This window comes from Meleagris gallopavo, chromosome 3, assembly GCF_905368555.1.
Source record: "Meleagris gallopavo chromosome 3, MGAL_WU_HG_1.1, whole genome shotgun sequence".
Taxonomy (NCBI): Eukaryota; Metazoa; Chordata; class Aves; order Galliformes; family Phasianidae; genus Meleagris; species Meleagris gallopavo.
The window spans coordinates 58444042-58467807 of record NC_139406.1 but is presented as its reverse complement, the minus strand read 5'-3'; the positions used below and the strand labels follow the sequence as shown (position 1 = coordinate 58467807).

The 23766-nt window shown below is 36.7% G+C and overlaps 1 protein-coding gene across 7 annotated transcripts in view; it reads right to left on the bottom strand.

Annotated features, from left to right (window-relative positions):
- The window catches only part of CHD7 (chromodomain helicase DNA binding protein 7), a 126242-nt gene that overhangs the window by 25567 nt on the left and 76909 nt on the right, over window positions 1–23766 (bottom strand). For all 7 annotated transcript variants that reach the window (XM_085221170.1, XM_085221167.1, XM_085221172.1 and 4 more), the window contains 11 exons: window positions 21979–22117; window positions 19401–19538; window positions 18326–18391; window positions 13308–13363; window positions 12041–12155; window positions 10221–10304; window positions 9198–9335; window positions 8980–9101; window positions 8314–8557; window positions 2697–2873; window positions 1341–1484 (listed from right to left, as the gene is read on the bottom strand). In XM_085221170.1, coding sequence (XP_085077296.1) covers window positions 1341–1484; window positions 2697–2873; window positions 8314–8557; window positions 8980–9101; window positions 9198–9335; window positions 10221–10304; window positions 12041–12155; window positions 13308–13363; window positions 18326–18391; window positions 19401–19538; window positions 21979–22117 — 1423 coding nt within the window. The remainder of the gene's footprint in view (window positions 1–1340; window positions 1485–2696; window positions 2874–8313; window positions 8558–8979; window positions 9102–9197; window positions 9336–10220; window positions 10305–12040; window positions 12156–13307; window positions 13364–18325; window positions 18392–19400; window positions 19539–21978; window positions 22118–23766) is intronic.

Sequence of the window (23766 nt, the reverse complement as noted above, 5' to 3'; positions counted from 1 at the left end):
AAGGAGATAAATTAGCCCAGGGAGATTAACAATGAAAAAATTACATGGAATAGGACTGCAAGGAATGAAGGAGAAAACCTAAATTGCTAACATATAATCTCTTCCACCATTTGAAAGAAAAATCAAATTTCAGAAGTGATGTATTCACAAAGACAACACTTCTTCCAAAACTCGTTGCCCGAGCAATCTAGGTTCCAAATCTGCTGATGACTCGTGGCATTATTTTAGTTATATTTTCACTTACAACATCAAAAATTTCCAGTTTTGCTCCGCTGACATTTTGAGCTGGCCAGACAGAAGCTATGTTGAGAGTTAGGATATATTAACTCCAGCTCAAATACTATATTAACAGGAGTGCATGGCTTCTGGATCACAGTTGGCTCACTTCCAATCAGGTCAGAGTCCAGGCTGACTGACATGCAACTGCCTGCACAATCTGTGGAAACATACCCTTATGATTCCCGCAGGACACGCAGCGATTGTCCAGACGGTAAGGGGTTGGGAGAGAAGTAGGTGGGTTTTTTTGGTTTGTTTTAAATTTAGACAATTACCTATAATAGAGATAATCTCAAAGAAAGTTAACCACTTCAAGCACTCAAAAGTCAGAAATTCAAGAAGCTGGGGAGTTTTCAGACAGAACCAAGACAAAGTTGTACACAAAACACACATAGTCACAAATTTAGATTACCACAAGGTGCAAAGAGCCACATTAAGGTGTCTAAATTAAGATATCATGCCTCAGCTAAATCCTATGAGTAATTTTACAGTAGTTTAACTGTTACCTATTTACTTTTAAAAACATTCTCATACATAAATGAAAAAAAAGTTTTGTATATGAGCATCATTTACATTTGAGATCTAGAACATGTTGCATTAAGTTTTTTTTTATTTTGCTTTGATTTATGCATTTCTTTTACTGGACAGCTTGAGAAATCTGAGTTCTTGAGTCGGTCAAGAAAGGATCCCCCTCTGTTAGGTTGCTTCTTGAAAACTAGATTTCAAATGTGTTTGTTTGCACTGAAGTCATTGATAAAACTCACAGATATCCACTCCACAGAAATTACAATCCTTTACTCTGATGCAGACAGTAAAAGAAGAGAACTCATTTCTGCATGATCAATTGTCAAAGCAGCAAAAAAAAGTTACAAGTTAAAATGAATTTTGATCAAAAGCAAGAAGAACTCAAAATGAATTCCAACAAAGCAAAAATAAGGATAAGTCCACTGCAGTCATCTAAGAAAAACAAGCAATTACCTGTAAAAACAAGCAATAAAGTTAGGATACAATTGAATGATTAAATACACAATATCTAAACAGAGAAGTATGTAAGGGCAGTCTACCTGTTCTTCAGTTTTCAGATCCCCAAATTCTTGCATGAACGTGGTTTCGGATGGGAAGCGACCTGGTTCCAAAAAGTGAAGCAAGCTAAATAGCTCTTCTACTGTATTTTGCAAAGGAGTTCCAGTAAGCAGCACTTTATGCTCCTGAAAGATTAAGACAGAGTTGCCTAGAAATCCATTTAAATCCATTCTTTTTTTCACACATATGTATAATCTCTGTTTTCTTTTTGCCTCAACTTATATATAATTGTTTTTCAGACATTTATAAACTAGTGTTTTGGTCTTCCTTCAGTTAGCCCAGAAAAATACTTCACCTCTTAAGGTGCTCGCAAAACAGAGTATGAAACTGACAGAGATGAAAAGAGAAGTTGCATGCTGCTTTAGAGGAGGTACCCAGAGAGGTTAAGCAATGAGCCCAAGATCAAACATGAATTTAGTAGCTGAAAAAGAACTGAAGTGAGAAGTCCTGTTCCTCCATCTGTAGCCATAACTGTAAGCTCAGCTTTTCTTTAATGGTAACTATAATAAAAATAAATTCTATACAATATTTTTAGTAACTTTCTTTCATAAAGCTTCAATACTACTTCAAGAAAAATATTATTTAACAATGAGGAAAACATAATCTGAAAGCAATCTATAGGTCACCAGTGCTAGTGTAAGATAACGTTTATTTTTACCAGTTTTTGAATTCCAGGTATTAACTTAGCTTGACTGCATTCATATTACAGTTTTAAAGAATCTTCTTACCAATAAAATAGTAAATAGCTTTAAATTCATCTTCTCATTGTTCTTTGTATGCTTAGTATTACGTCATCCATACAATGTGCATATATATTTATGAAAATATCAGAAACTAACTCACATTTCCATTCCTCTTAATCCTTTCCATAGCTAACCTGAAAGCAGTTCCTTATGGCCACACTACAAATTAACACGAGAGCTGATTTAATTCAGATTAATTTAACTCTCACAGATGTATTTAGTCAGCAGTTCACATTATACCTCTAAATAAATGTCAAGGTAAAGAAGAGAAACTGAAGGACAAGTGATTACAGAAGTCAGTCACATGAAAAGTGAGAAGGGGAAGAAAAAAACCTGTCAATTCATTTAAAATAATACACATAACTACAGGTTAAATTCATGAAAAGCCTGATGAAACATCAGCATACCAAAATCCAATGTATGTACGTGCTTCCAGGTAATTTACAGATTCTCAAGATGCATTCTCTCACTCTTCTTAACATTTAATACTTTTACTTAAGAAGCAATACTTTGTGGTGAAACTGCAAATTGGGGCTAACAAAAATAAAGAAAATGCAGATTTGTTTATTTATTTTAAAAGCTGTACACACTTACCAGATCCATCATCTTGAGTCCTTCCAAAAGCTTACAATTCCTGTTTTTCAGCCTGTGGGCCTCATCGATTACCACACAACGCCATGGAATGTTTCGAAGCTCGGGGCAGTCAGTCAAAATCATTTCAAATGTTGTGATAATAGCATGGAACTTGTAGGACCCTTTTATCACACGACCCTAAAAAGAACAACAAACGGTAGAGTAAACTGATGTAAACTGACTGTCAAAGAAAGAAAGTAAATTTGTTTCATCTTCAGATTCACTATGTAAAGAAAACCCAGAACAGTACAATGGGTAAATTATTTTAAGCAAATGAAGTCATTATTGCTGACTCATTGAAGGAGGGCAAATGTTTAAGTTTACTGCTGGTATCAAGCTAGCTATGTTGTTTTTCCTGCAAAAAGGCTCACAGAATCACTGCATATTCGTCACACAGCTAAGACCAATGGGATGAAATTCATCAAGAGCCATGTGCCTGGTCCTGTACTTGGGCCACAACACATCCAAGCAACGCTACAGAGTGGCTGGAAGAGAGGTTGTGTGATGATTACATGATTACAAGTATTCCAGCTACAATCTGAATGAGCAAGCAATAATGTATCCCTGCAATATTCAAAATAAGGTTTGCAGTCTTTGTCAAAACAATTCTCTTTTTCATTTAAATCAAGGAAATACATCACAATTCTCCCAAACAACACAAATAACCCTGAAGTACATTAAAGATTCATTGTCCTGATCATTAGAATATTCTGCCCTCAACAGTTTTTTGTTTGTTTTTTTTCCTAATGAACATCAAGTTTCACCTACAATTACAGCAAGCAGCTTTGAAAAGAAGAAAAAAGCTGAACTTATGAACATTTCCTCAGTACTTTTGAGAACTTCTTTTAAGAGAAGTTCAGCACTATGATGCCTGACATCATCTTCACTAATTATTGTTAGTTAAAGGTCTTAATAGGGCTACTATTATGTTTCAGAAAAACAATCTTCAGAATCTTCAGAACAATCTTCGGAAGAGATCACAAAATGAACACTGTATTGATATTGTGTCATATTTCTTTCTAATCTTGTTCAAATAAATACACAACCAGATATCTCAAGTGACACATGGTCTGCACAGAACACCTGTTTCTGAAAAGACTGGCATCATACAAGTTCAAAGCCTGTCCTGCTTTGAAAACTGAGTATGTTGTAGGTTGTACATCCAGTAAATTTCAAGAAATAGATATTTTACAGTCAGATGGCCATCTTTCCTTTTAAATATGTGCAAGTCCAAATCCTCCTGTAAGTGACCTCTATATAATCCTCTGCAAGCTGCAGAGGTGATCAGAATTGGCTTCAGACTCTTTGAAAGGACTGGAAACCTGGTATATTGAACTCAGCAATATATCCGGGTATGCATATCAAGAGTATCTCAGAGGAAGAAATTATCTGTTCAGAAGTGCTTTTGCATGGCATATTCTAGAAACATTTACCTTCTCAGGGGATAAGCAGTTGTAATCTAACAAACAGCAGATGAAGATACACCAAGTAGGCAACTTAGAAAGACAGAGAAGTGAAACTCTGATCTTTTCAAGAACCAAATATAACTGCAAAAGATATGAAAATGCAGCCTAGGAGATTCTTGCCAAATAGCAGAAAAGACTGCCATAGGCAACCTCATGACTGGCAAACAGTGCACTACAAAAATCGTCCTACATAAAGCAGTAAGAGGGATCCCAATTACATATTTAGAGCTCAATGAGACAGCAAAATGCTATATTGAAGTGTGTGAGTGTAAGAGTCAACTAAATAGAAACTGCAATAGCTTCTGAAGGTAAATTTTACAGTTTGGGGCCTTGAGGACTTAGGATTCTTTTCCCATACTTTCAAGAAAAGCTATTTCTGTCACATTTGAGAAATGTAGAAGCAGAAATTATCAGGCAAGTGACCGACAGCTTTTTCACAGGTGACTTCTTAGACAACGAAGAAGTCAGTTTACCCTGTTTTAGTGTGGCATCCAAATGAAGTTCTCTGATGACAGAAACAGAGGAATTTCACATCTATTTACTCAGAGAACATATTCCACTTGAAGTCGGTTCTCTTAACAGGAAATAGTTTCCTGCTCTGCATGGAAAATTCTAGAATTAACAAACAACAGAGGCAGCCAGATGTGCAGCAAGTAGATGTGATTATAAAAGATGGGTTAACTTAGGTTGTATTACCTCTTAGAGGACACAAATAGAGAAGGATCAGTGGCTGTGTATAAGAATACAACTACTAAAAAGATGACATTCCACCAGAAGGGACACTAGGAAGATCAACATGGACTTTTCTCACTAACCTCAGACTCCGTGTTGATGAACTGAAGAACAGATGTGAGGAACATGCATATTTACTAATTATAGCAGTGAGGCATCTGGAAAAAAGTCTCATTCATTCCATAAAGCACACTTTGACATCTTCAGTAAAAGACAGAGTTCCTATAGGTGAAATATCACCTTACACTGCTGTCTGCTAACCATAGCTCTGTAGCTTCTCAGCAAGGAAGAAAATAACGCAGGCAAGAAAATACTCTGTTAAATCACCACCCATAAAGTCCAAGAAGAATAAATCACATAAACTAGAAAAAGTTCTGCATATCAGTAGCATTATTTCAATTAAAATCAACCACGGACAAGGTATCCTCTCTCTACAAATGAGCCAAGTGCTTCTCTTCTTAGCCCTCATTGCACTGCAAAGCAAAATTCTCTCAAACACACCTCAAACTCTATTGCAGGGCTCTGCCCTTAACTTTTTTGGCATACATAGTTTTCCCAACCCTACAACAGAACTTTCAGAGTTAGGATACCACAGAATAGCAGTTCCTTTTTTTGGTATTCCAACAAAGGAAGGCCTCTGGTAGGACCTGTCAGTTTTACTGCTCAAGAATATCAGAATAGGCTTCTCTCCATAAATGTCACTAACAATAAAGCAGGAAGGGATATTTAGGAAGTATTATTTCTAGTCATATGGTGTTCTTAGCATCAAATCACACCACTGAAAAAATTTGTTATCAACTACTCTCTAGGTTTTCACAACATCTTGATTGGTTACTGATGCTATTCTGAAATCCAAACTACTGCAGATGGGGTAGGGGCTTCTCATGCATCCAGGTTTTTATTATTGTCCTTCAAAGTCATTCAGATTTTCAAAGCATTCAGCTATCTTTTTGAAAATCTGCTCAGCTTGAGAGACCTCTTTTCACTTTAAGACCTAAAAAGCCAAAGATGTCGATGTCTGAGTTGACGCATTTGGCAAAGGACCAGAAATGATACTGCCGAAGCCTTCCTGCCTTCTCTCTCTCTCCCCATCCCCCATCAAATGCCCACTGGTAATGTCTTAGAGGATGCCAGACTAAGCACTTCATGTGGATTCCTTTTGTCAGGATGCAGAGACACTTTTCCCCTCATGATTCAGTTTCTGCCATGCATTTCACAGCTGATGGAGTCTTACAGAGAATAGAACACAATATTATTTCATGATACATCTAAGCTAACTGCCACCAAAAGGAAGAGTTCATTTCTGCCTCATCTCCAACCATGGCAATTGTTTGACTCTCAACTTAAACCAGTTAACAGAGCAAAGGTAGCAGAAACACATTCATTTCTCTGTGCCATGAGTGCTTTGCCATTGTACTTGATATGGGGTCAAATGACCACCATGGTCACTGCAGGAAGAGTAACTGCAATATGGAAAACATTTTGGCATAATAGAGATAGCTATAATTGTATAAAACAATTTAAAAATGATATAAAATACCATATCTTTGCTATGAAATATTTTTAGACAGATAAAATACAAAATAATTTCAATTCACGTGTATATAATACACCTAAGTAAGAAGCTAAGAGTGATTATTATCCTCAACTTCAGGATAGCAACTGCTACTGAAATTAATCATCTTTTACAACAGTGTATCTGATTTTGATTTGGAACTTTCTCTGATAAACTGCTGAAAAAACAGTTATTTCCTAAGCCAAACTGATCCAACTTCTAGCTCTTATGATTTACAGTGCTTCTCCACTAGACTTAAGTACCTGTTTGCCCGGATGGTATGTCAAGTTGTGCCACAGTTATTGTCTTCAAAATTGAAAACAGATCTCAGAGGAGCCAAGTAAAAACTATCTTGCAACAATCCTCATAGATTGACTATAACAATTTCAGTTTCTCAACACTTACCGAGGAAAAGACAATAGAACTAGGCAGAACAGGACTACACACTACATTAAGAAAAAACAGAAGAACGTTGTAAGATTTTTACTCTTAAGAAAGATTTCTCTCTTCACACACATTTTTCACTTGCCCTTTTAACTACTGCCTCACAGTAAGAACTCACATTTAACTGGTTCTGTGTCAAGACAATAAAGGATGTGCATTTGTCTTACACTCTCCTCAGGACAGAGCTCTGCCTACTGTAAGAATGAACCCCATTCTCAGACCATAGATAGCCCTATATTTAGCTATTCTGAATATTGTTAATTTGAATCCAGTAACACAGCTTCCTCTGTATCCTTTAACTTCTCAATTATTTACCACTCCCGCCATCTTTGTGTCATTTGAAAACTTCTTCAGTAATGATTTTATGTTTTCTGTCAGATCATTGTTAAAAGTGTTACATAGCTCATGGAGAAGAGCCAATCCCTGAAGAACTACACTCGAAATGCAAATAATTTCTCATTTACAGTTACAATGAAAAATATCAGTCAGCCAGTTTTAAATCCACTTAATGTGTGCCATATTGATTTTATATCATTCTAGTTTATTAATCAAAATATCCGGTGGCATAAAATCAAATGCTTTACAAAAAATCTAAACATATGAATTCACCACTATCACTTTCTAAGTTCTGTTGGAAATAATACCCCACAATATTTCAAATAGGGTTGAACTTCCATTTCTTTTCCTAAGTGAGAAGTCCTGTTTCGCAATAAGATTCTATGAACACACGCTATATTCCCTCCAATGCTTTTTACTTACACTGAGCAAAACCATGTGTTTAAATGTTGAGAATTGCTGTTCTTCATAGCTTCAGTTTTTCAAATAATTTTCTGTTTTCACTCTCCCTTTTTAATTTGTTCTCCTTATATCATAGGAACTATTTAACAGGAATGTAGTAACAGATTCAAAATACATTTGACTTATAAAATTTGATAAACAAACATCAACAAGTTTAATCTCTGCATGCTGGTCTTCTCCTGGAATCATAGGCACAGATGGACTTTTAAGGTTAGTTCAGTTAAAGTAGTTTCTCAATTAAGAATCTGTTCTGCCAGTTTTTCTCAGGAGTAGAAAACAACGAAACCCTTGCATGTAACAAAAATAAAACCTGAATACCCTACCCCAGTAACTCTTAGTCCTATTCTATTTCCAACCAATCTCCTGACTACTACTAAAATAATGTCTCTTCACACACATATACATTATTATTAATTGAAGCCTACTACACCAGGTTTAGTACTACACAGAACCAAAAAATCTAATTGATGTTTGTAACCTAAGATTAATTAGCTACAATAAAGCCTATATTAAAAAACAACAACAACAAAGTCAACCAAAAGAAACAAACAAAACCCAGAATAACTGCACAAGGAGCTCTTACCTGTGGATCTTTGAAATACATTTCATACAACTGAATGGTCCGCCGGCTTGCTTGACTCCCATGATACACAACCACATTCAACTCTGTCCAGGTGCGGAACTCCCTTTCCCAGTTGGGAATTGTGGACAACGGTGCAATAACCAAGAAAGGACCATGGATTCCTTTCAAATATATCTCATAGAGAAACGTAATGGACTGGATAGTCTTTCCCAACCCCATTTCATCTGCTAAAATGCAGTTTCGCCTGAAAATAACAACAAAACCAGAGTCTTACATTAAAACATAAAAAAAAAGCACTACATAAGTAACTAAAGTGAACAAAACATTTCTAAAATGACAAACTTACCTTGAAAGCACACTGCAATCTTTTTTGATATAAATAAATGCTACAATTTGTGAAGCATTAAACAGGTACCTCCCAAGCTGCGGAGAGGCAGTGTGGGTATACATGAATGCCACGGGAACCTATCCAAAATATTTGTGTTTTATATAATGTTATGTTACATCTCCATAAGTAGTTTATATACAATTTCTGCAGTGGAAAATGAAAGATGTAAATAATTCTAAAATCTCACTTTAGAAGGGTACTTTAAAAGGTTATAATTGCATATAAACTAGAAAAGCTTTTCCAAAGTAAGATTCAGTAGTAAGCAGTGTTTTACGTACGTGTTGTACCAATTGAAAAGAAGCCAGTTTACTCCCTCCAACTGGTATTCCCTGAGTTTGTTATTGTTTTTATACTCCCTGGAACTCTCCGATTTCTTCCAGTCATCGGCAGGAGGTCGCTCCTGTTTCAAATACAGCAAATCTCATTAGTGGTTTCTGAAAGACCACATTACTTTACTATTTTAAAATAAAACCCTCTATACGCAGCCAATTCTTACCACACGCTCCATTTCTGGCTCTCTAGACATCAGTTTCTCAAATTCTTCGATCTTAGCTTGGTCGATGTCTTGCTTGAGCTCCCAAGTGCTGTCTTCATAAGGTAGTGAACACCACTTCACCAGATAATGCGTTACAGGCTTTGTGAAGATAAAAAAGATTAGATCACAATATAAAACAATAGAAGTGAAACTTTTTTTTTTTTTTTTTTTTTTTTGAAGTAAACAGGAGGCCTGCCAGCTAGATAAAATTCAAAAAGCATTTCAAGACCTAAATGTCTGAACCAGCCCAGAGGATATGCAAACAGCAAGTTGATACCATCACAAGCTAACAAAGTCATATTAGAATGGAGGGAATTTACGTTCCTTTTGGTGGTGAACCTAACTCTTCATTTGACATCACTTGCATTAAACTAACATTTTAAAGTAAAACAATACTGGTTTTCCAACTTCTACATTTTCAAAAAGCCAACCATTCACAGATCACCAGTATAAAGACACTGACACCATAACTGAAGCTTTATATTCTCTCAGGATCAAAAAGGAATCTCCTGGAAAAGAAAGCAATCTTGTTCTGTAGAATAGGTCATATAAAGTAAGAAACAGTAAATTCAGGACCTCTTCCGCAACACCTGACAATGTCATAATTGTTTAGACATTGCTTAACACCCATTTTGGCAGTGCTGTTGCAATTTTCATTTCAATTCTGTATTGCTTGCATGGACATCACCTACCTAGCTACAAATCAGGGCTGGTTTTCCCTCTTCTCTTCTTGTTTGTTGGCTCTGTAGTGCATTGGGTGGTTTTGTTTTTAAATGTAAGTAACATAGAAGTTTGATTTCCCACTTAAACTCCTTTATTCCTGGGAAAATGCTACATTACCCAATGTTTTTTTCAAATGCTTTCACATTTTCTGCAGAAATACCCAATGGTAGTTTCAGAATTGTTTATATATTCAAATTTATAAAGACTACACTCTAAATAGAACATCCACGTGACCATAAATACATTAAAAGTTCTATTTACCTCCCCATTATCATCTGTGCTACGTGAAAAATCCAAGATTCGATCAATTTCCACATAATCTGGATTAAAAAGCTCATCATCAATCTGTTCAAGGAGACAAGCAGAAAAATATACAAGATATCTTCATTAATCCTTCCTGAGAGGAGAAATTATTATATATTTCACCAGGCAATAATATTTTGGGTCATGGTGACACAGAATTTATATTTGGCAAACTTCAACATGTTAATTGAAATGCTACAATTCAGCAAGATCATTCCCCGTGAGGGAATCAGACTTCTCAGACTTTGTTAACTGGGCCTCTTAATTACTGTGTGAAACCTTTTACTGTGAGAGAATGTTTAAGAATATTTTAAATGAAGTGTGAAATTACAATTCACTAATGAGCAATCGAAAAGGCTTATGGCATGCAATGCATTTAGCATTCTTGAAAACTACAGCTTGCAATAAAGAAATTAGAGACTTGTACAATAAGTGCCTTTGGATTATTTTAACTACAGGAATCATCTAACCGCTTTATAAAGTTTCAAGATCATTTCAAAAACAGAAAAAGCATGGCATGTATGTACATATTGTCCAAAAATTTTGTATATTCTCTCTTATTCCTTCCAGAACTTATGTAGTTGACGACAGTACAGAAGAGCTATGTTTCATTCTATACTTTTAAGATCCCCTCCAATGGAAAAACCAGACAAAAGGGGTAAAAACTATGCCATTTTCATAGTTAGGAAAATAAAATAGAAACAAAACAGATTCAAAGTACTTACAATAATTTGTGACACACCTGGAAACACTTTAAAAAATAGTTTACAAAGAAGAAATTGAAGGCTTCTACCCTTAAAAAATATGTGAAGTCTCACAATTACATTGCTCAATATACTGTATTGATTTTTTTATTTTTTAATTTTTTTGTTTTTTTTAAGTCTTCATCTATTTATTGACTTCTTAAAAAAATATCAGAAGTCTTGAGAGTCTACTTAATTTAGTTCCTCAGGCATTAGCAATAATATGATGCTTTTAATTCCTCATAATTGCCACTGCATTTTATAAAAATCTCAAAGCATTCCTTGGATGTTCTGATAGTGTTGATAGATTCCCTATATTCTGCCCTAAAAGCATACCACATCAATTCCTCCTCTCCTAAATTCCTGCAAACTTTGTAAGAATATATCAACCAGGCACACTTAATCAAAACCTGTGGTGACTTCATGAAAGTTTTCCATTTCCAACAGATTTTGCTCAACTTGAACGATATAGTAACAATAAATACAAATAAATAAATAGGGTACCATATAAAGCTGTTTTTTCCCCTAAAACAACAACAACAACAACAACAACAACAAACAAACTGTGTATTACTGAAAAGTAAGCTTTCAGAAACAAACCAGCAGATTTGGTCGTTTACTGACAGGACCCCTGCCACATTATTGCTTATGGTTCTAAGTGAAATTAAATTGATGATAAAAAGCTTAGAATCCCTAGTGAGCAGCGTCCGTAACAGAGAAAAATGTGATGCATTTTTCTGGCATAATCAGCTCCTGACAAGAAAGGCCTTGTAAGCTTGACTCTTACTGAATCAGTACAAGATGAACAACTAAGCATTCACTTTAAGTAACAAATATATAGTAAAAAAACATCAAGTCAGAATGGATCACTTGAATTTCATAATCTTGCAAGACTTGGATTGCTCGTGGTTGTATCTTATATCAGAATAAATGCTGATATATTATAGTTGTCAAGTCTTCTGCTTGTATACAGAAAAATAATTCATTAAAATATTCCTTAATCATCTATCTAAAGGAAATAAAAAATCATCATACTTCTGAAAGGAATTTGTTCTGGCCCTGTTTTGCCTTAAACCGCTTTATCTTCTGCTGAATTCTCTTGTCTTTGTCCAGCTCTTCCACAGATGCCCACTGACAATGAAGGTAAGAACTAGAAGACAAAACAAAATCTTACTCAAACCTGCATTGTATTGCATACTCCAATGTATCCCACCAGTGCAATTAAACTTTCCAGCACAATGCAGTGCTGAATTTGGGAAACTGGACACTCTCACCGTACAAGATACAAACATATACACTACGTTTTTGGGAACAGCACTATAATTAGAAATTGCATGCTAGTCACTGAAGTTTCAGCATTGATAAGACAAAAAGAAAACCCTTGTAAGTGCAGTTCTGTAATATTTCATCTTTAAGAACACACACAGTTTCAACTAAGAAACAGCTTCTCTCCTAAAATGACTATTCCCATGTCATACATTTAGCTGTAAAGCTTTTGACAGACAAAGAAGTTAAGACTCTATAAAAAAATATGCCAAAGTAATAGCACTAAACAAAGCATTGTTAGGCTATTAAATATAATGCAATAATCAATATAGTGCAAAGGGTACAAAGTGGTAGATATTTAAAATGAAGTCAACTATCTGCAACTAGCAGCAAGAAACTCACTTCAAGTGAATTTCTGCCCTTTGGGTAAAAAAGTTGGTAAAATTAAACAAGATACGCTTTTTTTCTTGAAGAAAAATGAACTTATCCAGCTGTGAAATATTCTATGTTAAATACTGATGGCACTGCAGTTTCAGAGCACAGAAGTAAAACACTGTACTCTTATCCCTACCACACCCAGCAGCTACCTGCTGGAATTCTGGAATCTCACTGTTATGATAGCAAGTCACTTTGTTGAACGCAAATCTTGTTTTTGAGGCAATTTTATGGGTTATTTTTGATTAATCTGCAGGCACATTAGAAGATTAAAACTCTATGGAAGTTAGATCTATAGAGATAAGTGTGTGTGCTCATGAATCTGCATGTATAATTGGACCTTAAATTAAAGTTTAATAGCAGAGCAATTTGACCCATGTATTTCATTTTGGAGAGAATACAAATTAAGGAGACTTCAGGCCTGCTACCACCAATGCAAAGTACTTCCTCATTTAGTTGCCACTGGTCTGGGTTAAACATTAGTAATATTTAAAGTTGATTTAAAGCTGAATAGTATTCCAGGCAAATGCTATAATATAACCATTATGTGAGATTAAGTGAACTTAAAAGATATGAACCAAACTGGTAATGGGTTACTTACAAGTTTTTGTACTTCACATAGAATTCCTCTATTTCTACCTCCTCTCCATTCTCCATCTATAACAAAAGCATTGTTGAAATATGAATTGAAAGACTGAACAAGCTGTTTTATTTATTGGTAACAGAAATGCAGAATATGGTGCCTATCTAAAGAGCAGCAGAGACGAGAAGAGGGGCAGGAAGGTGTAGGTGGGGGGAGGACACGAGTAAGGAGTTTCCTCCAGCAGCTTACCCAAGTACATACTGCACTGCTTACTACAACTTCCAAGACATGAATCATTTGAACTCCTCCCTAACCACATGCAGCTTCATTCACAACCTCACCCCAAATCTGGCTTTCTGCCAAACCCACAGTGTTAAGTAGAAGCCAAGTGTACCATTTTCTCAGGCAGCAGCCAATTAGCAACTGCACTCCTGAATGCCATATGTATTATTTTTGGCTGGCTCATGGCAACTCTACATTGTGGGTTTTGTAATGTTTTAAAAAAGAGTTTTAAAAGGGGTTTATTCCACCATATAGTTAATAACTCCAAACAAGAAGCCATATAAAACTAAACCTTATACCTCTGCTAGAATTTTAGTGCATCGGTGTTCATGGCTTTAGTTTTACTCAATGGTGCAATTAAATTCACTCAGGCAAGATGTCTCACATACAGAGCAGCCAAATTAAATTAACACCCAAAAACTACATTTAAAGCAAGGTTAAAGTTGTGATATAAACCAGAAAAACCAAGGGCATTCGGTGCTAAGGGTTCAGACTACCTTTAACTCATCCCTAGTGCCAAAGTATTGCATAACATATGGCATGTAATTCAACAAAGTATTACTCCTGAACCTTGCCATAGGACAAACTAAGGACAGTGCACCAGGCACACGTTTAGAATTCAGTTTATGTCACAACATTAACGGTATGTTTGCTAATGAACTTTGGAACCGTTTTAAAGCAAAGAGGATTTTCTTTTACGTACTTCATCAGGGACAACAACACCAGCAACAGCAACATCTGCAATATTGTATGTAGCACAAAACAGACGAAAACATTGACCCCTCTATTAATCAATGTCCTCCATTTTATATCTGTATATTCATACTGATTAAAAAAAAAAAGAGTAAAAAGATCATTCTAAAGCTAGAGAATGAATTAGAATCTTTCAACATCTTTCTCAAAGGAAAAGTTACTAGGAAGATATTACTTGAACAGCAGCACCAATTAAAAAGAAACACTAGTAGCTGCATCAAACTCTGTTCTAAAGAAAAAATTAAATCATTCCTAGTCTCTGGTTTATGGAGTATACAACAATACAGGTTAGGGGAATGACCTTCTGAAGAGAAGCTCTGCAGAGAAAGATCTGGGGGTCCTGGTTGGACAACAGGTTGGCCATGAGCCAGCAGCGCGCTGTTCTTGTGGCCATGAAGGCCAATGGTATCCTGAGGTGCATTAAAACGAGACTGGCCAACAGGTCAAGGGAGGTTATCATCCCGTTTTACTTTGCCCTGGTGAGGCCACATTTAGACTACTGCATCTAGTTCTCAGCTCCTCATTTCAAAGACAACAGGAAATCTCCCAGAAGGAGTCTTGTAGAGGGCCACAAAGATGGTGCAGGGCCTGGAGCATCTCCCTTATGAAGAAAGGCCGAGTAATCTGGGTCTGTTCAGCCTGGGAAAAAGAAGACTGAGAGGAGATCTAATAAATCTTCATAAATATCTAAAGGGTTACAAAGAAATTGTCAGAAGAAGGAATCTGAAGACCATAGCTTTTTAAAATAAATAAATAAAAAGAGTATGAGATACTATCTTTTTATTTTTTTAAAGCACATTGTGGTCGTTGATTAGTTTTAAATCAAAAACTTTGAGATGTATCAGTCTTACGGAGACAATGTGGTTAAACACCTTTTTATAAAGATTTTTATTAGTCAATTTGACTCCTTTTTGCAGCATTTCAGCCAAGTATATTTTCTATCACCAAAACAATAATGAATGAAGAAAATCTTGATAAATCCTGTCCATCTCATGAGTAGAATATATTACTGTGTTATTTAACAGACAATAATATAGACCACTTATTATATGTTCTATGAGCATGCATCAGAGATCTAACTAAAGAAAAAGTATTTCAGAAAATCTTATTCCTGAACTTATGTTTCTGGTAAAAAAAAAAAATTCAAGTCAAGTTACAATCTCCAGCACTCAAGTAGAGTGTATTCATCCATTGGTACAGGATGATGGATGTAGAAGCTTATGCACTCTGTGTTACCATTCAGCCCCCAGCATGCATGTTTACATTAACCAGAGGGTGGTGATGCACTGGAACAGGTTGCCCAAGGAGGTTGTGGATGCCCCATCCCTGGAGGCATTCAAGGCCAGGCTGGATGTGGCTCTGGGCAGTCTGGTCTGGTGGTTGGCAACCCTGCATGTAGCAAGGGGGTTGAAACCAGATGATATTTGTGGTCCTTTTCAATCCAGGCCATTCTACGATTCTATGATTTAGGCAACATTCCCAAAAAAGTGATTAAAAAAAAAGTGATTAACCTAAAATAGCATATCAGATATGGGCAACGCAGGATTCTTCAGTGATCACTGCCCAGGTGTGACATAATTGACAATCTGATCCACAGTCTTTGCAGATAATTGAAGAAATAAATGATCTCTTCCTTCAAACAAATACAATTTTGCACTGCCTTTGCCACAGAAGTGATACAGTAATACCTGCTAGAACAAAAGATATTTGAGTAAGGCACTGAAGTGTAGAGACAAGTCAAAGCTTCAAAAAAACAAACAAACAAAAAAACCAGTAAGATCACCTGGTAGAAATATAGCAGACAGCCAAGCTGGATTTTAATCTAACCAGTTTGTGGAACAGACGTAAGCAGTTGTACACAGTTCTCTTAGATATAATTTTTATAGTGCATTAGTAGGCAGAAAGAGAAATTCAGATATGCAATACACAGGGTACAGTGCCCTGCAAACTCCACAGAGCTTTCCTGAATACGGGTGATTGTGCTGAATAGCACCTTTAGTTCAATCCAGGCCTTTTCAAAGCTAAGTATAAGAAATTCAAGGGGGGATGAAGTTGGTTAAGAAATGAAAGACTTAAACATACAAACTGTAGGCAGTTTGTGTAAGTTTTTCTTTGTAAACCCTGTCAGAGAACATGTACTTAGCACTTTCAGCAAGGGCATTAACCAGAAATAAAAATTCCATGTTAAGAACAAGAGGGAAAAACATTGTCTGTTGTACTTGAAACGTTCACAGAAGCAATTTGGCTGTATGATTCTGTTTCAGATCTAGTAACTCCAAAACTAGACTAAGCCTGTACTTCAGAAAAACCAGCATAATATTAAGAATGCTGTTTTGAAAGCGTATTCATTACCGAATGTCCTTTACTCGAACTAAACATCTTTGTAAGAACCTAATCCACTGAAAGGTTTCCTAGTGAAGCCTTCGCTCATGTTTATTTTATGTGTTGGTCCTGATCGCAGCAATTTTACTTTGATTAGTAATCTAACAACCAGTGTTTTGATGACGTTAGTAAGAGTGTAAAAGACCTTTAATAAAAGCACAGTTGGATACTTCAGATGTTAAATATTAACATCCTGAAATCCATTTTTTGGGGATAGAGAGGAGCATTGGGAAGAAGAGCAGGAAACAAGAGACACCCCTCAAACCTGCAAATACAATCCATAAAAGACATTAAAGAGCAGGCTCAAAATAGAGCTTGCCTCCAGCAGAGCTTGCAATCAAAGACACGTAGGCAGCAGACCAACCACTTCCCACAAACTGCAGTAAAATACACACTCCCCATGAGTAATCACACCTTTATTTGCAGGAGAGAAGAAGAAGAGAAGACTGGTTGGTGAAAAACAGCTTCAAATGTAAAGACATTTATGAAAAGATCACTTTCTCATCTCCTCTCTAGTAGACCATCAGGGCAACTAATTATTAGGTTTATTACTATCAAGTTGTATTTTAAAACTTCTATCTTTTCAGATAAAAACTATTTAGACTTAAATAAATAAAACAACAACCCTCGGGGTTTTGTGCCATACAAACTGTAGAATCAAACTCAACCAAAGCCAGTCATGACACTGCATGAATTTATGTTTACTAAGCTGTTAATGATGTTATGACAGTAGCAATAAAATAAAAACAAATCAAAAACAAAAACCCACAACAAACAAATCCACGGATAAGCACAACTTTCCTCATTAGATTTGAAAAATTAACTCTTTGAGGGAAATATTTATTTCTGGTTAACTACGTTCAACATGAGCTTTGTACCTGTATTAAATCAGACGGCTCTTTCTAACTATAAGATGAGTGAGAGAATTACACAAAAGAGTCTGGAAAATATAATGACTTTTTAGGAAAAAGTTCTTGTCAACTTCCTACTTAAAGCATAATAGTTTGGAAGTGCAAGAGCCAATCAAGTTCTGAAGTATATTAAAGGAAACTGCAGCAAAATAAGAACATAGCTGGCAACAGGGCAGAATTAAAAGAGAACCACACTTTACCAAGCAGAATGCTTTTTTCACTCTCTCAGCATAGCAACAAGAATTCTCTGACCACCTCTATATATAACTTTCTAGATCACAAGAAAACTTGGGCTGCTAAGCACACCCACTGTCAACAGATGTAAAAATCACGGGCAAGGATTTTTCTTAACTACAGTAAGGCAGAAACCCAGGATGTAGGAGAGGTCTCCCTCCTCAAACTCCCCTGAAACATAACTGAAGCAAAAGACACCACAGATTCTGTCCAGGTATATATATGTTTGCAAAAATCAAAACTCACTTTTGAAGAAATGCAAGAAAAGACTGGAACACTAAACAAGCAGCATGTTTTGCACTTGCCTACACCATAGGAAGATTAACGTTCTCTAAAGAGATTCTTAGGGAAGCTTCTGTATTCAGTAAAATGTTTTTCAATTAGAAATATCCAAGCATTTTTTGAGAACTTACTAGGGGTCTTAACAGAAACATACTTGTTTAAAAATATGGAGGGAAGAAATTTCCTTTTTACCTTTTTCTTGACTGAGCGACTACTCATGATTTTCTCCACAACAGGACCTTCAGCATCAGCAGATTCCTGCACCACAAATATTATACAAGAGTTATGGCTGTGCAAATAGTATTTTTAATTCTTTCTTCAAATATTTTTTTTCCAATATGTTTTTTTTCCTCCCAGCATAAGAACTGAGAAATGTATATAATGCCATAATAAAAAATTGAAAGATACTCGTTTAAACATATTTTTAAGAGCTAATGGAACTCCAGCTTTCCTACAAAGGCTGACAGTACACACACAGATGAGTTCACCTCTCCTAAGATTATACATGCTTTCAGCACCATACAATAGAAATATTAGAAAACATTCAAGAACTCTGGTTGGCTCTGTAAATGTCCACACGATAGCTATCAAAACTACATGTGATTCCCAGTATTACAACTGCAGGCAAGCCTAGAAAATTCCCCTTCTGATAAAACACAATTAACAATGGAGATCACATACAGTATTTCATAAGGCTTAACAAATCACCATATGAAATACCAAAGAGCGTGTCTACATTTTCCAATAGGTTATCTGTTAGTTAAGTGAAGTAGTACTCTGAAAATGCACTACAAAACAATGAGATTGTTACAACAGTCATTCCTACATTATTACCCCTCATCTTATTCAAACTATTTTATCCGTCATTTACATTGCACAGAGAATAAAGTGTACCCTGCTGGGTACTACAAGGCAGTAATTTCATAAAGGGGTTCTTATGGTGCCTAGCAGCAGGGGACAAGCTTGAATGGTTTATTAAAGTCACAGAAGCCAGACCATTGAATTCAGAGAAGTAAATTCTGACTCCTAGCAGCCCAGTTTAGGTTTCCCTTAGGTAGAAGCCACTAATTTCAAAGAACTGTGTCAAAATGCATATTGTCAGCTTGTAAACAAAGTCATGAATGAATATATTCTTTAAGAAGGTAAAAAGCTAATTCCTTCTGGCACACTGTGCCAACCAGGGATTAATATCATTCAGAAAAAAGGCCCATATTTGAACCTAGAATTTTGCTGTTGCATCCACCTTTCCATTCCATTCAAATCTGACCTGTTGTTCTGACTGAGAAGTATTTGAAGGAGAGTCTCTTCCAGCAGCATCAGCATCATCCGCCTCCTCATCTGAAATCTTGAACTCCAAGTCTTCTGTGTAACGCTTCCTCTTCACCTGCCTGCTGGAGCGTCGCTTCTAAACAGAAAGTTGAAGTTAAAACTGTATCTCAGAGCAATTCAAACAATCAGAAGCTGCCCCTCACAACCCATTTGTACAAGCAACTTTGACAGATGGCCCCTGTAGGAACCAAAGACCACCATTCCATGGCATGGCTATAATGTTGCTAAACAGTGACAACACACTTTCATGGTCTTCCCATCTCGGTTATCTTGTAGGGGAAATACAACGAAACATGATTTCCTCACTCCATTGACACAGCATTGTTCAGAAACGCATCCTTGGAGCACAGCATAGGAAAAGACCCAAAACTTCAATAGAGGAGAATGAGAAATCTGAACCATTCACAGACTGAAAACATAATTCCTGTGTCTCCCGTACCCTCTACACCAGGGTGAGAGGAAAATTTCAGAGAAGATGCAGAAAATCTGTAAAATACACAAGCACTCATTTGACAGAATTGGAAACATATCATTCAGTGTGATTTATTCTCTACAACAATAAAATTCAAGTTCCCAGACACTCTGCTTCAGGTAATATACTTCAAAAGCTGACAGCATTATGCTGTTGAAGGAAATTGTAAAGTCATCATCAAAAATCTCAATGGGCTCAGACACTTTTTAAAAAGATGCTGAAAATTTCAACAGATAAAATCTACTTCTATGAATTGATATATTGCTTATTTTTATATCTTTCTCAGCTCAACACACATTGTCTCTGGCATGAAATACTTACAGAGTTTCTTCAACAGATCTATGCACCCAGGTCTCTAAATGTGCATAAATTAAGTGTAAAATTTATTTTTAGACACTTTCTAAGCACAAACATCTGAGGCACAATTTCCACAAAATAGAAAATTGCCCTTAACTGCAAATGAAAATTTTCACCAGTAACATCCCTTTAAACAACTATGATGATATGTTAAAGGTAGAAGCCCCAACTTACAGGGGTTCCCACAAAACTGTAACATAATACCAATATTTTTATAACTGAAAATAGATGCTACTTGGCAAATGTACACCTTCATTTCCATGATCACTGATGGGAAAATATCCATCTTCTTTTGGCTCAATAGGTAAGTCTTACCACTATTCTTGGCGCCAAAAGTCTTCTTATATTTCTCTAATGGAAAGCAAGCCTAGAATCTAATGGTAGACATCTCTCTGAAGTTTATCAGCTTGATTAACTTCCCATTTCTTCTGATATCCACATCATCAAAAACTGTGCATATTTTTACTTGCATTAGATTATCCTTTACTCTTTAATTGATCTATATGTAACACAACACAAAAAATCTGTATGATAACACGAAAGTAAGTGTCTTAAAGAGAGCAGTGCATCACTTTCTGCATTATAGGATCTTTATAGGTGAATCAGTACCATGGAGTTTCAGCCAACTGCATATGAATGCCAGCATAACAAGTTTATTAATCCTAGCAGTCCCAGTATATACAGATATAAGCCTTTATATAAACCTTCCTTAAGTTTACATGAAGAAGCATGGAATTGGCAAAATATGCAGCGTGAGAAAAAAAGTATTAAGAAAACAAAATTAACAGAAATACATTAAATTTAAAAGGCATAAATTGTGTATGTGTTAGGACATCAATCTTTAGCAACATTTTTACCAAGCTAATTTGACTACTGATCACTGGCTAGAAGCAAGATCTGCAAGCTGATATGCAATAGCCAAATGCAATAGACTTCAGTAGCATCAGCATGACAATTTAGGAGTGTCATACTTGCTCCATTACAATTTGCTTATATCCTTTAACAAGGGAATGATCATTTTTAATGCCCGCTCTGAGCACTGCCAGCAGAAGAAAGCCAGGAGCTGGCCAGTTTTTAATATGACAAGCAGCAGGACACACAATAATTCTCATATGCACTCACTCCTATTCCAGATTTTCCTTATGTTAAAGGAAATTTAGAGAGAAATGAATAGGTGAGCAGTGTTGAAGAAAAACGAGCTGATAGCTGGCAGTTCTGAAGAAAGGCCTGTCATACATTAAAGTGGTATAGTCACAAGCCTCCGACATGCAAATTTCTCTCATCCTGCTCTGTCACATTTTGTGCTTGATTTCAGGTTTCCAAAGCTGACACAAAGAAGAAACAAGACGCTTATAAGAAAAACCTCATAATGCCACGTAAAGTCGACAGATCAGAAAATTCAGTGTCCTAACTGCAAGCAGTAACGGAAGAAAACATACGAAAGCTCAGCAGCACCGTGCACACATCTAAGGATAACAAGACTGTAAAGCAAAAATTATGAAGAACGACACTTGTTTTAGTAAAATATTCACCACAGTGACTTCTAGCTTTCACCTTCTTGGTATGTCATTCTAATCAACACAGTAAATACTTACATATCTCTATCTCCACAACGCAAACTGAGAGAACTATCATTTCATACAATTCAATTGCCGAAGTCTACATTGAACTTGAGAGATAACATTACCTGAACTCCTGGATCATCTTCATCTTCAGGATGAGGTGAAGGTGGTGGAGTTTTATCCAAATCTGAGTTTTCAGAACCTTCCTTTCCCTTGTTAACCTTTTTCTTCGCAGCACTAGTTTCTGAATCTGTTTTCTTGTTACTAGAACAAAGGTATTTTTAATCAATATTTGTATTAAAAAGTAAGCAAAAAGCACTTAACAGAACAGTTAATCAGCAAGATAGATATTTATTTTCAGTGACTTTACTACTGTCAATTGCCTTGCCTTATTAAAGTATTTTAAACGTAACTGTAAAAACCCAATGATGCACAGGCCACTACTGTATATTTCCCTCTCCTTAACAGCAGAATAAGGAATCAGCCTCCCTTCAGTATCTTAGTGCCTTCAACAAGAAACTAGAAATGAGAATGGTAAAGAAGAGTTGCTCTGTTTAAAACCTGCACCTTCTGAAAACAGCACTGACACACATGGATACAAACAGGGTTACACTTGCACTTTTTTTTTTTGCCACTCCCCACGTCAACTAGGCAAGCTGAGCCAGAGGAAGCGGTACCACCGATGGCAAGAATTCTGCACTTGAGCCTACAGTTCTAAGCAGTGGAACAGCACAAGAGATTCAGTGCCAGCCCTCAGGGCACACATGAGGACTTGAGGCATGCGATGGCTGCGTGTGGCAGCAGAGTGGGGTCCGCATAGAGGGATCAAGGCACTTGGTCCGATAAGGCTTGTTGCCATCAGCTGCAGCTACCTAGACTGGCTAGCTCACCTTAACACATCAACACAGGTTTTCTATCTTTGTTTCTCTGATGAGGGGGAAATAAAACCCGGTACCTCAGCATCTGCAAGCTATATCCACTGCTGACAGAGAGAGGTTTAGAGTCCATTCCTGTCACCCTTCGTGAAAACATTCACCACCAAAGGAGCTGGGATTACATCTTTCTGACCATATCACAACCTTGGGAAGCTGCAGGTTCCCATATCACAGCCCAGCTTTTAACACATTGCCACCAAGCCAAGCAGTGAGGTAATCTCCAGCAATAGAGACACAATGTTTAGACAGCAAAGGGTAAGAAGTGATGCTGGAAGTTAAACATCACCAGCACATTCAGTTCCACAGGCTGGGTGGGTTTCCGCAGATCCTTCAGGCCTAGCACTGCCCTGACAGCTGCTGCTTGAAGAGCTGCTGACACATTTAAAGAAAAGCTGCTGGTGTACAGTTGTGCACCACTACCTGGTGACCAGAAAGTACCAACCCCAGACATTACTGCAGCCACTACAACACAGCTTCTCCTCCTCTCCTGCATCACTTCCACAGCCTGGACACGCTCTGCAGTTTGTTTCTCCTGCACACTGGTCAACCAGAGGCACACTTTGGAGCAGTAATTAGAAGTTTCTGAATATGGTTTTATATACATATATGTATTTGTGTACATATATGGGGGGTGTGTGTGAATGTGTTTCAACAGACACTCAGTTAAAAAGAAAAGTTAACATAAAAATGGGAATTTTGAAAATAAATTCTTACTACAGTGCAATTACATGGCACTGAAGCTTTCCTTTTAAGGAGGAAGCACCTGAAAATGGGACAGTTTTCTACCAAAAGTAAAAAAAAAAAAAAAAAAAAAAAAAAAAAAAAAAAGGGGAATGGAAGGAAGAAGTTTGACACCACCACCCGGAGCGGAGCCCTCAGCGCAGAGCACAGCCCGCAGCCGCTGCCTCCCGCGGCCGCCCGGCGCAGGCCGCACATGGCCGGGAGTCTCCCCTGCTACGCGGCTCCATTTCCAGCGTT